The sequence below is a fragment of the Cnephaeus nilssonii genome (genome assembly GCF_951640355.1).
Source record: "Cnephaeus nilssonii genome assembly, chromosome: 10".
In the NCBI taxonomy this organism is placed as follows: domain Eukaryota; kingdom Metazoa; phylum Chordata; class Mammalia; order Chiroptera; family Vespertilionidae; genus Cnephaeus; species Cnephaeus nilssonii.
The window spans coordinates 32,203,910-32,218,844 of NC_137081.1; the positions used below are offsets into that span (position 1 = coordinate 32,203,910).

A 14,935-nucleotide genomic window follows, 5' to 3' on the forward strand; every position below is an offset into this window, starting at 1 on the left:
TGACCAAGGCTGACAGTAAACCCCATAGTTTGTAGAATCTATATTTCCTTCCTTTGCCCACCTCTGTTTTTCTGTCACTACATGCCAATTCTCCACAACTACTTAAATATGAGGGGTGATTTTCACAGCAGGTTCTCTTTGTACCAAGGGAATAACCTGACAGGCTAGGATACAATTTATTTAGCTAACTATGTGCTCACAGATTTCTCTAGTCTTCTTAGGCTTCAATTCCTACTCAGCAATGGCCATTTACATGTCATTATTTTGTTCACTCTCACATGATAAGGATAATTTCAAAGTCAAAGATAATCTCACTATAAAAATTAAGCTGAAAACAGATATTGACATTAACTAAATGACTTTTTTTCTTTTTTAATTTTCATTATTAAACTTGTGGCCCAGCGCACAAAATTCGTGCACATTAAAAGGAAATTAGAGGAAATATTTTAATATTGCTATTTGCCCTTTATAATAGAAGCATCAGAGATGAAAGAAAATTAGTAAAATGTATATGAAAATCTTCCTCCTGTTACAGTCTGGGGCGCACCGTGGGACCTAGAGTCAAGTCCCCACCCACCTGTGCGCGCCTCAAAATCGCACAAGACCCAGACCTGGCTGGCCCCACCCCCATTGGGCAAGATTCAGACCTGGCCAGCCCCACCCCCGTCAAGCCCTGCCGGGCAGGGGGCGCAGCCTCAGGTCCGTCAAGACCCTCCAGGTGAGGGGTGCAGCCTCAGGGCCCCCGTCAAGCCATGCTGGGCAGGGGGCACAGCCTCAGGTCCCCTATCCTGGGACAAGGGGCACGGCCTGAGGTTCCCTGTCAAGCCCCGCTGTGCAGAGGGCGCAGCCTGAGGTCCCCCATCAAGCCCTGCTGGGCTGGCGGGGGGCACAGCTTCAGGTCCCCCGCCCTGGCCCAGCACCACACAGCCTCAGGTCCCTGCTGATCGCTCATTACGGGAACCCCGCCTCCGCTGTGGGTGCAGCCATCTTGTGTTACGGGAACCCAGCCTCCACTGTGCACGTTGCCATCTTGTGATGGTATGAGGGTCAATTTGCATATTACATCTTTATTATATAAGATACTTAAGACCTAATTTAGATTAATCCTCTAGAAAAACCATTCAATCTCTAAAAGTAAGTTAGTTACCTTTTTGTTTGCAGTTCAATGTTAGCTGCATCCATCTCATTCAGTAAATGACATGGAACCCTGTATCTTGGATTAGCTCGAGCTGTGAACAAAATTTTTCATTAACTTGTGCTGACTAAATGAAATCTGGTTGCTGAAAATTAGCAAGGAAAACTAGAAAGGACTGTGCTGGGAGCTAGAAAGCTCTATCTGTATGAACAACCATTTTCTGTGGATCTTAGTTTTCCATCTGAAAAATGAAAACATTAGAACAAATGACAGGTACACAGTTCCTTCAACTCTCTTTAAATATACCTTTTAAAAATAACACCAACTATTTTCTTCTTGATAACAACTGTAATAATCTGTCACTATAAATTCTGAAAATCATTTTAAAATTGCTATTACCTATAATCCCATTCCTAAAAGACACTGCTAAAATTTGGTATATATACTTCTGGTCTTTTTTTCTATACTACACAATGTGTCTTGTATACACACACACACACACACACTTATTTAAAACAATTAAATTTGTTTTAAAATGGAATTATATTCAACACATTTGTAACTTGCTTTTTCATTGCATATACTGTTCAGTATTTTTCCAAAGCTTTAAATGACTGCAGAGTTGTCCATTCTTTAAATAGCATAATTAATCTAACCAATCTTTCTGTTAGACATTAAGGTGATTTCCATAAGTCATTATTACAAAACAATGGGGTTAACAAACATAAACAGTTACACACAGCTCTGATTGTTTCAAGACAAATTTGTAGAAGTAGCATTAATGTAAGGGTTTTAAACACATATAACCAAATTGGCTATATTACTTTATATGTCTACTAGCTATAGAGGAAATGACAACTATTGAGCATCAGAATCTTAGAAATATTTGACTTGGTAGGAAAAGAGTGTCATCTCAATGCGGTGTTGTTTTTAAACCTCACCTGTGGATATTTTTAAACCTCACTTCTAAAGAGAAATCAATGGGAAGGGAAGGGGGTAGGAGAGAGAGAAACATCTATGTGAGAGACACATTGATTGGTTGCCTCCCACGCACACCCCTACCAGGACTGGGGAACCTGCAACTGAGGTACAGGCCCTCGACCAGGAATCGAACCTGAGACCCTTTGGTTCCCAGACTGATGCTCTAACCACTGGGCAAAAACCAGCCAGGACTCAATACTGTTTTGATTCACATTTTTTATTATGACTCAAGTTGAATTTTTAAATTTTTATTATTTTCTTTCTATTAATTTCTTTTTTTATTGTTTAAAGTATTACGTATGTCTCCCTTTTCCCCTATTGACCCCTCCCCAGCCACTCCTACCCCCCAGGACAAGCCACACCGCCCCAGTGTCTGTGTCCATTGGTTATGCTAATATGCATGCATATAAGTCTTTTGGTTGATCTCTTACATTCCCACCCGCCCTCCCCTGCCTTCCCCCTGAGGTTTGACAGTCCATTTGGTGTTTCTCTGTCTCTGGATCTATTTTTGTTCATCAGTTTATGTTGTTCATTATATTCCACAAATGAGTGAGATCATGTGATATTTATCTTTCTCTGACTGGCTTATTTCACTTAGCATAATGCTCTCCAGGTCCATCCACGCTGTTGCAAATGGTAAAAGTTCCTTCTTTTTTATACCAGTGTAGTATTCCTTTGTGTAGACGTACCACTGTTTTTTAATCCACTCACCTGCTGATGGACCCTTAGGCTGTTTCTAAATCTTAGCTATTGTAAATTGTGCTGCTATGAACACAGGGGTGCATATGTCCTTTCTGATTGGTGTTTCTGATTTCTTGGGACATATTCCTAGAAGTGGGATTACTGGGTCAACTGGGAATTCCATTTTTAACATTTTTTTAAAATATATTTTATTTATTTTTTACAGAGAGGAAGGGAGAGGGATAGAGAGCTAGAAACATCGATCAGTTGCCTCCTGCACACCCCCCACTGGGGATGTGCCCGCAACCAAGGTACATGCCCTTGACTGGAATCGAACCTGGGACCTTGAAGTCTGCAGGCCGACGCTCTATCCACTGAGCCAAACCGGTTTTGGCACATTTTTTAACATTTTGAGGAAACTCCATACTGTTCTCCACAGTGGTTGCACCAGTTTGCATTCCCACCAGCAGTGCACAAGAGTTCCTTTTTCTCCACATCCTCGCCAGCACTTGTCATTTGTTGATGATAGCCATTCTGATAGGTGTGAGATGGTACCTCGTTTTGATTTGCATCTCTCAGATGATTAGTGACTTTGAGCATGTTTTCATGTGTCTCTTGGCCTTCTGTATGTCCTCTTCTGAAAAGTGTCTATTTAGTACCTTTGCCCATTTTTTGATTGGATTGTTTATCATCCTTTTGTTAAGTTGTATGAGTTCCTTGTAAATTTTGGAGATTAAAACCTTATCAGAGATAACATTGGCAACTATGTTCTCCCATGCAGTGGGCTTTCTTATTGTTTTGTAATTTTTTAAAATTTTTATATTTTCAGTTAATTGGTTGTTCCTACTTTTTTTTGCATATTGCTTATATATAAATATACTTTCCCCAATTTACTACTAAGGACAATAGAATATATAGAAAAAGCACTCTATAGATAGAGGAAATATATTTGTCATATATTTTGCTATTTTCCATAGCTTAATATTGTTTAAGGTTTATATCACTTTTCCTTAAATTTTCTTTCTTTGCTTTTAAGCTTAGAAAGGTCTTTACCTTAAGATTAGAAAAATATTTCTATTTATACATCTTTTTATTTTTTTAAAATATATTTTTATTGATTTCAAAGAGGAAGGGAGAGGGAGAGAGAGATAGAAACATCAATGATGAGAGAGGATCATTGATTGGCTGCCTTCTGCACGCCCCATAACTGGGGATCAAGTCTGCAACCCAGGCATGTGCCCTTGACCGGGAATCAAACCTGGGACCTTTCAATCCATTGGCCGATGCTCTATCCACTGAGCCAAGCCAGCTAGGGCTATTTATACATCTTAAGTTATTTTTTTTTGCATAAACATTAAAAGAACTATAATTTCATTCAAGTAATGAATACAATCACAGCTTTGTAAGTACGGTTTTTACTGAGAGCAAATTTTCCTTCAGTAGTCCCTTCTTCAATTTTCATAGATTTATCTATGTAAATTTTAGAATCACTTTGCCAAGTTCCATTCCTTCATTCCCCAAAAAAGTCCATCAAAATTTTGGCTGGACCTTTATTCAATTCCCAAGCTAAGTAGAAAACTGTCATTTATTACATATTTCAATTATGTACATACTAAACTTCATTTTAGTGAAAAAGACAATACTCCATCTAAAGATAATCTTTTTCTGTTAATATATGTTATTATAACTGTGACTTCTGCTCCGCAATATATTTATCAGAACCATTATCATATCCTTTTTCCCCTTAGAAAAGTACAAAGCCCTTTCTGGTCAATAGAATAGTTATGTAACTGTTTCAGATCCAGAAAGTTAATTTCCTTTCATTGACATGCAAATTATTAATGCTTTGTTCTTATTCTTTATTAAAAAAATGATCACCTTTCTCATTTTCTAACAACAGTATCCTCATCTCTAATCACGTCTTTAATCTAAAGAGCTTCCTGGTTAGGATGTTTTACTTTTGAGTAGACCTTAGGAAATGATCAAGTCTTACACATTGATTTATGTTAGTGGCTTAAATTTAAAAATTTATCATTGTGTGTCTCAATGTTTAACCTCTTGGTACAAGCTCTCTTAGAAGGTTCAACAAAGAGTACATCAAAGATACTTTAATTGCTCAGAAAACACATTACCTTGAGGGGAACTAAAAGGCAACACATGGCCAGATGACAGAGTCACTCCCGAGGACAGAGCAACAACAAGAAAACCCAATTCTGAAAATCTGACTATGGCCTCATATTAGAGAAAAAAATAGTTAGAAATATAGGATCTTAAAAAGTAACAGATTGTTGGATTTCTTTCAGCAACATATATTTCTTACTATTAGCTTAAAAATATTTTTAAGTCTTTCAAGAGTAACCCTCCTTTTAAAAGGGTAACAATACAAATAGCATTTACTATTTATTTTTTTAAACTCATCAACTTAAATAGGAAAATTTTTCTTTCCATACCTTCAGGTGGTCTCTCCAACTGGGATTTCCGGTAAAACAACATATAGGCGCTCTCTTTGCCCTGAAATTGCTGTTCAATATCCTTTTCCTCAATGGGTTGGACCTTGGAATCATTTATATCAAACCAGTGGGAACAGGAGGTTCTATCATTTAATCCTGGGGATTCTGAAGTAATTGTCTTGAAAATTTGTTGATCCTTCCTTTGGAAATCAGACTCAGCCTGCAGAGAAGAGTTCTTCAATAGACTAACTGTACTTTCATCTGAACTGAGTAGAAAGATCTGAGAATGAAGCTGTAAGAACTAGACAGAAACAAACAAAAACACTAGGTTAACAAAAAAATTTTTTTTAAGATTAGAAGTGATTTTTTTAAAAAAAACCTTCATCTTCCTTTCTGATATTAGATATTTTAACTTCCCTTTTATTTTTGGCCTGACCAGATATAAGGGAAAAAACAGCCATAATAAAACATTTAATAAAAATCAAAGTTCTCTCTATTAGTCTAATAGTTGTATCAAGAAAGTTGTCATGCCGCAAAACTCTGGGGGGTGAGGGCATGTGTGGGTGTGGGGTGGGGGGGGTAATGGTAAGATATGTACACATATAATACCTCAATAAAAAAAAATAAATTAAAAAAAAAGAAAGAAAAAAAAAGAAAGTTGTCATGCTACAACCTAAAAAATATTTTCATTATACCTCAATAATGCTGTTTCAAAAAGTACTTTATGGAAACATATTAGGAAGAACAAGCAGTTTTGAAGTATTTAAAGCAACAGAAACAAAGCACAAAACAAAGGCAACACATGGTAAAGCCTCAGAGAAGATAATTTCAAGACTAGTGACTCAGACTAACTCTGCTGGGATAAGGCAGAAATTATAAGCCTAAATTATTGCTTAACATTAACTAAATTGAATGTTTTCTGTCCTGGAAGCTGACATGCTAGGCTAGCTCAGGAAATCAAAGCATAAAAAGGCTTGCCATAATCCCAAAGACCATTTCGCAGGTTGTTCTAGCTAAAGGATTAGGAAGAACACTGTTCTCTCTCCACTGCCTATCCCACCGCTCCCTCTTCTCTCATTCCCTAATCTCTGTGCAGCTTTGCATCTCCTTTTCTCTCAGCACAAAGTTACCTTATATAGGAAATCGCTTGGCAGGTACATGTAACATTCACTGATAATGCTAACTCTCAAATCTGACGTATTATTTTATTATAAACTAGAGGCCTGGTGAATGAAATTCATGCATGGGATGGGGGGAATCCCTCAGCCCAGCCTGCACTCTCTCCAATCTGGGACCCCTTGGACATCCCTCTCACAATCCAGGACTGCTGGCTTCTAACTGCTTCTGTCTGCCAGCCTGATCGCCTCCTAACCGCTCCCCTGCTGGCCTGATTGACACCTAACTGTTCCCCTGCCAGCCTGATCACTCCCAACTGCCCTCCCCTGCTGGCCATCTTGTGGTGGCCATCTTGTGATGACATGAGAGTGTCGCCTGAGGGTGTGAGGACCACCTAGGCTTTTATTAGTATAGATAGAAGGGCATAGGGTATATGACACAAAATACTGTTAACACTGTGTAACAGTTGATAAAATAGGTTTGTAGCTAACTTGTTTTAGGTACAATAAAATATCAAACATTTGAAACCTCTGAGTAATGAACTTTCTGAAGAGTTAATTTTTTCTTTGCTTGATAGTTGAGATTAACTCTTTTAAGATTCAAACTTCAGTGCAGTTGGCTCCCAGTAGCGGTAGAGAACTTTTACTGAACTAACCCTCCTAATAAAAATGATAAACTCTAGATAAAATAATGAAAACTATTTGCAGAGTAACCAAAAGCAGGCAAAAAGTGGAGGAAACATAATCCTTCAAATAACAAGACACAAACTAGATGAGTTTTACATTAATAAAGCACTTTTTGGTTTGTATCAGTGCATGGTAGAGGAGAGTTCAAGCAGTCTCAATAAATTTAAAAGAACTAAAATCATAGCATGTTCTTAAATCACAAGGGAATTAATTAGAAATAAATTTCTAGATATAACACAAAGATAACTCAGACATCCCCTAAATATTTGGAAATTAAGCAACACACTTCCAAAATACTCATGAGTCAAGGAAAGAATCAAAAGGAAATTACAAAATATTGTTAACTAAATTATAATGAAAATGTCAAATTTAGCTACAGCTAAATTAGTGAGATTAGAAGGAAATTTATAGCTTTAAAAGCATGTGTTGAACCACAAAAACCCATTGTTCTAAACTCTGATGGGACTGCAAGTGGAGCCTACTTTCTATAAGAACTTAACGCTTTGTTCTTTAAGGAAGGTGAATTCCCCGACAACGGAGACCTCAATTTACTTTATGAATAAAACCCAGAAATGAAGATGGGCTTTAGCCTACTGCACTTGATGGATGACTAGGAAGTCTATACATTCATTTAGCTTTCTCAGTATCTATATAGAGTATTATATATTGTGTTATGTAAGGGAAGTAACTAATTAAGTGCCAGATATGTAGACCCACCTTACTAGGTTCTCATAGCATTATCTCCATCCACCCTCACTTAGTATCACCTACTCTTCCTAAGCACGGATCAATATAGATTTCACAAAAATTTTATCAACAAACTAATGAAAACAAGAATTATTGTGATAACTGTAGTAGTGACATTTATATCACATTGTATTTTGAATATTCTATATTATGTATTATATTGAGTAAGTCAATAAACATTTCTACACACACACACACACACACACACACACAGCATATATTAAAAGATTTAAAAACAACTGAGACACCAACTCAAAAAACTAGAAAAAAGATGATCAAGTTAAATCCCAGAGTTAGAAGGAAATAATTAAAGAGCAGAAATCAATGAAACAGAACAGATGAGCAGCAGGCGTTCCGCACCATCCCAGCAGCTCCGGGCCTCTGGGTAGCGTGGGAAGGCAGAAAGGTGGCTCTGGGCCTGAGCGAAGGTGGAAAGGCCAGGGGAAGGAAGGCCCATTCTTGCATGAATCTTCATGCATCGGGCCTCTAGTTTATATATATATTTTTAAAACCTGCATAGCTAATATACTTAAAAATGACATACTGAAACATTGATTCAACCATTTTAAATGAAAACCTTCAAACCTTTTATGAACTCAGGGTCATTAAACATTCATTTATAAAAAACTGTGATCTAATTAAAGGATGCACTTAAACACTTATTGAAGTAAGCTCTTTGCTTCTATAAGAAATAGCTCCCAAATATTTACTGTGTCTTCTGCTTGTTTTCAGTTGAGTTATCTCATTTCTGGAAGTACCAGTTTCTACATCTAATTGTACAGCCTAGGAAACCAGATCACCAAGTTTACTAGAAGTGTGTAAAAGAAAGATAAAGTGAAATTTGGGTCAATACCTGAAGACATTTCTGTAAGTAAAATTATAAGTGTTAGGATATGAACTTTGTGACATTATTTGGCTGTTTTGATTAAAAGCCCCTCCCCTTTTCTTTTACTTACTTCTTTATTCTATGATACATTATTTAACTTAATAATAAGTAACTTAATGGAATTCTAACCATTAAACAAAAATACTGATTTTATTTTCTCCTAATTTAAATTTTCTTCAAAGAATTCTCGTTGCTGGAATCATAAAAAGATTTCACGAGAAAAGGACTTTCTATAAGAATATCATGTATTACCTTTCGCAGTGGTCCATACTGTTTTCTGTACTTCTTATTCCAAGATATTCCTATCTTTTTCAAAAGTTTCTGGCCCAGCAGATCAACAAGAATCAGATTACTCTCCTCCTTATGAAAGAAACACAAAGTCATTTAAGAAAATCTGTTCCAATTACCCACCAATGTTAAGAAGTGACCATTATAGGATGAAATGTGACCTGCACCTATACCAAAATTCCATGTTGAATCCCTAACCCTCAAAATTTCAACTGTGGCTATTTTAACTACTTTAAAGAAGTTAAAACAAGGCCATTAGGGTGGGTCCTAATGCAATCTGACTGGTGTCCCTACGTGGAAATCTGGGCACACACAGAGACGCCAGGGATGCACATGCACAGGAAAGGCCTATGGGACACAGAGAGGAGGCAGAATCTATAAGACAAGGAGAGAGGCTGCAAGAGAAACCAAACTTTAATTGATCTTGGACTTGCAGCTTCCAGAACTGTGAGAAAATAAATTTCTATTGATTTAAGCCACCTAGTCTGTGGTATTTTGTTATGACAACCCTAGTAGACTAATATGGTGACCATGGACCAATATAGTTAAAGGACTGAGCCAAAGTCCCCAGTAAACAATTATAAAAAACTGTTTACAAATGAATGAATAAATGAAAGGAGACCTACCATTTATTACAACAGGGTACTTAGCAAACATTAAAAGTCATCTTTATGAGATATTACCAATATTAGGAATGAAAAAGGAGACGTAATTTCAGGTCCTACAAATATTAAAGGACAATATAGGAAACAGTAAATTCTAAAACAGTATGTAAAGTGAATCACAATTCTATTTAAAATGACAATAGTAATTCCAAAGAAACCCATAACTCAATCCTATATAATAAAAGGATAATATGCAAATTGACCCTAATGGGGGAATAACTGGTCACTATGATGTGCACTGACCACCAGGGGGCAGACGCTCAGCACAGGAGCTGCCCCCTGGTGGTCAGTGCACTCCCACAGGGAGAGCTCCGCTCAGTCACTAGCCGGGCTGATGACTGCAAGTGCAGTGGTGGTGGTGGTGGGAGCCTCTCCTACCTCCTCGGCAGCGCTAAGGATGTCCGACTGCGGCTTAGGCCTGCTCCCCCCAGGGAGCTGCAGTCAGACATCCCCAAAGGGCTCCCACGCTGCCAGAGGGATGTCTGACTGCCAGCTTAGGCCCAATCCCCCAGGGAGCAGGCCTAAGCTGGCAGGTGCACATCCCCTGAGGGGTCCCAGACTACGAGAAGGTGCAGGCTGGGCTGAGGGACCAGCTGAGGACCAGCACAAATTTTTGTGCACCGGGCCTCTAGTCCCAATATAAGTGCATAAACACAAAGAAAACAGAACGCAAAGAAATACAGTCAAAGTGTTAACAATAACTGAGCATTTGGTTTATTTACACTTTTTACTTTTTTATATATTTTCTAGGTTTTTTCTCTCTCAAGTTTTCTACTATGAATATGTATTTCTTTTAGAACCAGAAAGTTCCAATAAAAATAAAAGATTAAAAAGAGACATAATGTCCAAAGGAAAAAGATAGATCAACCAAATCAATCTCATGTACATATATCTGATATAATAGGTGTACCAGTTAATAATACAGGTTTTTTTCAATAGATGGAGTTACACATGTTTATATATATGCGATTTGATATGTATGCTATTTTGTTGTATTGACAGCAAGCTTCAAAACTTCATATGTCAAATTTGCTGAAGGTGTTAACATCATAGATATTTTTATGCTTAAAAATGTCGAATTTCGTGCCAAAAAAAGCATTTGTGGGAAGTTTTAATTCATTACTTTATTTTTAAGAAAAAGTTATTGTATACTTTGGGAAGCTTATGATGAACATGTTCCATCTCAAGATACTTGTGAACGCTGGTTTAAACGCTTTAAAAGTGATGATTTCGATGTGAAAGACAAAGAACGTCCAGGTCAACCGAAAAAGTTTGAAGACCAACAATTACAAGCATTATTGGATGAAGATGTGTGTCAAACTCAAAAACAACTTGCAGAAAGATTAAACATTGTTCAGCAAATAATTTCCGATCGTTTACAAGCAATGGGAAAGATTTTAAAGGAAGGAAAATGGGTGCCACATCAACTGAACGAAAGACATATGGAAAACTGAAAAGTCATCAGTAAAATCTTGCTTCAACAGCACGAAAGAAAGTCTTTTTTGCATCGAATTGTGACTAGCAATGAAAACTGGATTTATTTTGAGAATCCCAAATGCACAAAATCATGGGTTGATCCAGGTCAACCATCAACATCAACTGCAAGGCCAAATCACTTCGGAAAGAAGACAATGCTCTGTGTTTGGTGGGATCAGGAAGGCGTGGTGTATTATGAGCTTCTAAAACCAGGTAAAACCGTTAATACTGATTGCTACTGACAACAAATAATCAATTTGAACCACGCTTTGATCATGAAACAACCAGAATGGGCCAGAAGACAAGGCAAAGTAATTTTGCTTCATGATAACGCACCATCACACACTTCAAAACCAGTTAAAGACACATTAAAAGATCTTGCCTGGGAAGTATTAACCCACCCACCATATTCTCCAGACCTTGCTCCTTCAGATTACCACTTATTCCAATTGATGGCACATGCACTTTTTGAGTAGCACTTCAAAACATAGGAAGAAGTGGAAAATTGGGTCTCTGAATGGTTTGCCTCAAAACAAGAAAGTTCTATTGGGACGGTAACCACAAATTACCTAAAGATGGGGGAAATGTGTAGCTATCGATGGACATTACTTTGAATAAAGCACTTTTGATGTTTCTCTTGAAATTATCGTGTTTTCTTTGATGACAAAATCCGCCATTATTAACCAGTACACCTAGTAGATACACACACACAAATATAAGCATACTCTCTACCTGTGATAAGATTGCTTTTAGAATCATCAGTGGATCATCAGTCTCTTCTTCATTATGAAGATCTTTCAAATTCACATCTGGTTTACTTTTTTCTTCCTAGAAAAGAAAACAATAAAAAAGTTTCTATCACGGGGGGGAACACTTTGCAAAGTATATGACTGTCTAACCACTATGCTACTTTGGAACTAATACAAAGTAATACTGAATATAAACTGAAACTGAAAAAAAAAATTTTTTAAATAGAAAAAAACTTTTTTTTAAATCACCAATCCCTTAAAAGGTAACTAACAAAATAAGAATGTTTATGCTATGGAGGTTTCAAGATGGAGAAATGACAATAAAAACAATATAATTTGTATATGACTTTGTATTCCAGCTCTGCTTGAATAATCCTGGACAAGTTATTTTCATCTCTCTGACCTCATCTATAAATTAGGATTGTGAGATAAGTAAAGCTTCTAGCACAATACAGTGAGTTATAACATTTTCTCACTCAGCACCAACAGAAGCCATATTACTACATGTGGAGCAACTATTCATTAATAACATAATTGTTTGATAATCAATTAAGAAGATATGTTTTAAGAATTCTACATCCTAACATAATGATTTCTATCTTACATTTTAACATTTTATTATGTTTTAGTTACATTTAAAAACTGGTGGAGAGTTTAGGGTTGACAGGTAATTCATCATAATTTTGCCTACTGGAAATAATTAGAACTAGAATCTCAGTTCAGGCTTTTCCTCAGAACATCTGGAAGTTTTTTTCTTGAGACTATTCAAAAGTTTTCCATAAAATGTTAAAGAAACACTAAAAAGTGAAAAGATATATTGTTTTCATATATAGATTAAAAACCCCACTAAGCATGGGAGAGAACACTGACAAGCTGATTCTAGAAATGCTCACAGAAGCATAAAGAGCGGGGACAGGCACAATGCTCCTGAAGAATAACAACACAGAGGGAGACCTTGCCCTACCACATGGCATGACTTCTACTAAAGCTACAGAAATTAACAACGTGGTGTTTGCCTAGGAATGGAAAAAAAGTATGGAGCAGAAAAGAACGCCCCAAATGGATCCACACATACACAAACAATTGATATAGCAGGATTAGCATTCTAGATTGGTGGGTAAAAAATTAATTACTGAATAAATGGTAATGGGCAGTTGGGTACCCAAATGAAAAAAAAAAAAATCTCACAACATTCACAGGAGATCATTTCAGGAAGAATGAAATTTTAATGTAAATGAAAAACAAACTTTTAACTGGGGTGGTGAACATACAATACAATATAGAGATGATGTATTATAGAATGTACACATGAAGCCTATAATTTTATTAACCAATATCAGCCCAATAAACTTTAAAAAAAAGTAAAATAAGTTTTTTAAAAATAAATAAAAAAATAAAAAACCAAAAACCCCAAACCCAAAAAACCCCCACAGACAGCATAGGAGGAAAATCTTCATCATTTTTGGTTGTTGCCATGAAAGACAGAAGAAAAGCTAAGGAACTACTGATTAAAGGACTTAAGCGATATGCTAACTAAATACATTTTATGATGCTGGACTTGATATTAGAGTGGGAAAGAAAATGCTATAAAGGATTTGGATCAGACAAATGGCAAAATCTGAATATAAATTAAATGTTAGATAAAAAGATGATATCAATGCTGAAGTTGCTGATTTTGATCTCTGCTTATGTAAGGGAATGTCCTTGTTTTCACGAGATAAGCACTGGCATATTTAAGAATAAACTTAACTTCAAATGGTTAAGCACTAACAATCATAATATTAACTCTGTGTGTATGTGGGCACACACATGCATGTGTGTGTACAAAGAGTGTGTGCTTGCACAAATGTGGCAAAATGTTAATTGGAGAATATAGGTGAAGAGTATACAGCACATGTTTGTACTCTGCTGGCTATGTTTCTATAAGTATGAAATTGTTTAGAAATAAAAATTTTAAATTATCTATACTCACTTTCAGTGCCTATAAAAGTATTCCACAGAGTGAATATATAGTAAATGGCAAAAGATTATATTCACCAAATAATAGGACTAGAAAAGGAAAAAGAATTCAAAGATACTTCTAAATTAATGTCCATGCTCACCTGAAATTGCCAGTTTCCCAAATGATCGACATCTTTAATATACACATGATAGTGCCCTCCATAGCAACCACCTTTGTGTATAATAACTGAGAAGAGGTCATACATGTATTCCAAGTCATCCAGTTCACTCTACAAAAGAACATAAATATGGATATAGTTTACACAAAGTGGGAAGATACATAACCAAAGGGCAAAAGAATTTTAACTACTAAAAGAAAATTTTCTCTGTTTATTATTGTTATTTAAGGGTAAATTAAGATAAATTTGAATAATTGACTTTAAATTTTAAAATGCTTAATTCTTAGAAGATTATCTATCATTGAGCCAATACCAAACACACTATACCAATCACATTCTGTGTCTTGCTTAAACATGTAAACACATACCCAAACAAGATGCTACTTTTATGTAGTTTGGCTAAGATCATGTAAGCCAATGTGATAACAAAACACACTTGCCTATCAGTACGTCTGTGAGTCTTGGCAAGCCCATCTTTGTATGATACCTATTTTGCCACTTTAAATGTGGTCTTTAGCTGGTAAATTTTTCCTGTGCTCCAACTAGATTTGTCATGTACCTGAAAGTCAAAGCCGTATCTGTCACCACTCCTGACATGTTGGTCCTCTGCATATAAGAGGAATTTAGCAATTATGAATACTAGCTGGTTTTGTTTAGAGGCAGTTTAGTGGAATGAAAATTTTTTTTGTTAATTTATTAATTTTATAATCAAATTTTTCTGTAATTAATGTGCTCTATAATATGAGTGACCCAACAGATGAACACCTACACTGGCATTTAAAAGAAAAATCTACTTTAGATTAAGAGATACTTTGCATATGGGTGCTATTTGAAGGGATCCCAGTTATTTGAGAAAATGTTTTGTCTTAAAAAATTATACTAATAAAGTAAACAGCATTCTTTTTTTAAATGTCTGATTCAAGCGAAAGACAAAAGAGATATAAACAAAGATGAG

General features: G+C 36.2%; 1 protein-coding gene across 5 annotated transcripts in view; it reads right to left on the reverse strand.

Moving 5' to 3' along the window:
* Positions 1-14,935, reverse strand: part of USP40 (ubiquitin specific peptidase 40) — a 73,697-nt gene that overhangs the window by 42,048 nt on the left and 16,714 nt on the right. For all 5 annotated transcript variants that reach the window (XM_079782033.1, XM_079782031.1, XM_079782030.1 and 2 more), the window contains 5 exons: positions 13,963-14,091; positions 11,844-11,939; positions 8,935-9,042; positions 5,248-5,548; positions 1,148-1,229 (listed from right to left, as the gene is read on the reverse strand). In XM_079782033.1, the coding sequence (XP_079638159.1) occupies positions 1,148-1,229; positions 5,248-5,548; positions 8,935-9,042; positions 11,844-11,939; positions 13,963-14,091 (716 nt within the window). The remainder of the gene's footprint in view (positions 1-1,147; positions 1,230-5,247; positions 5,549-8,934; positions 9,043-11,843; positions 11,940-13,962; positions 14,092-14,935) is intronic.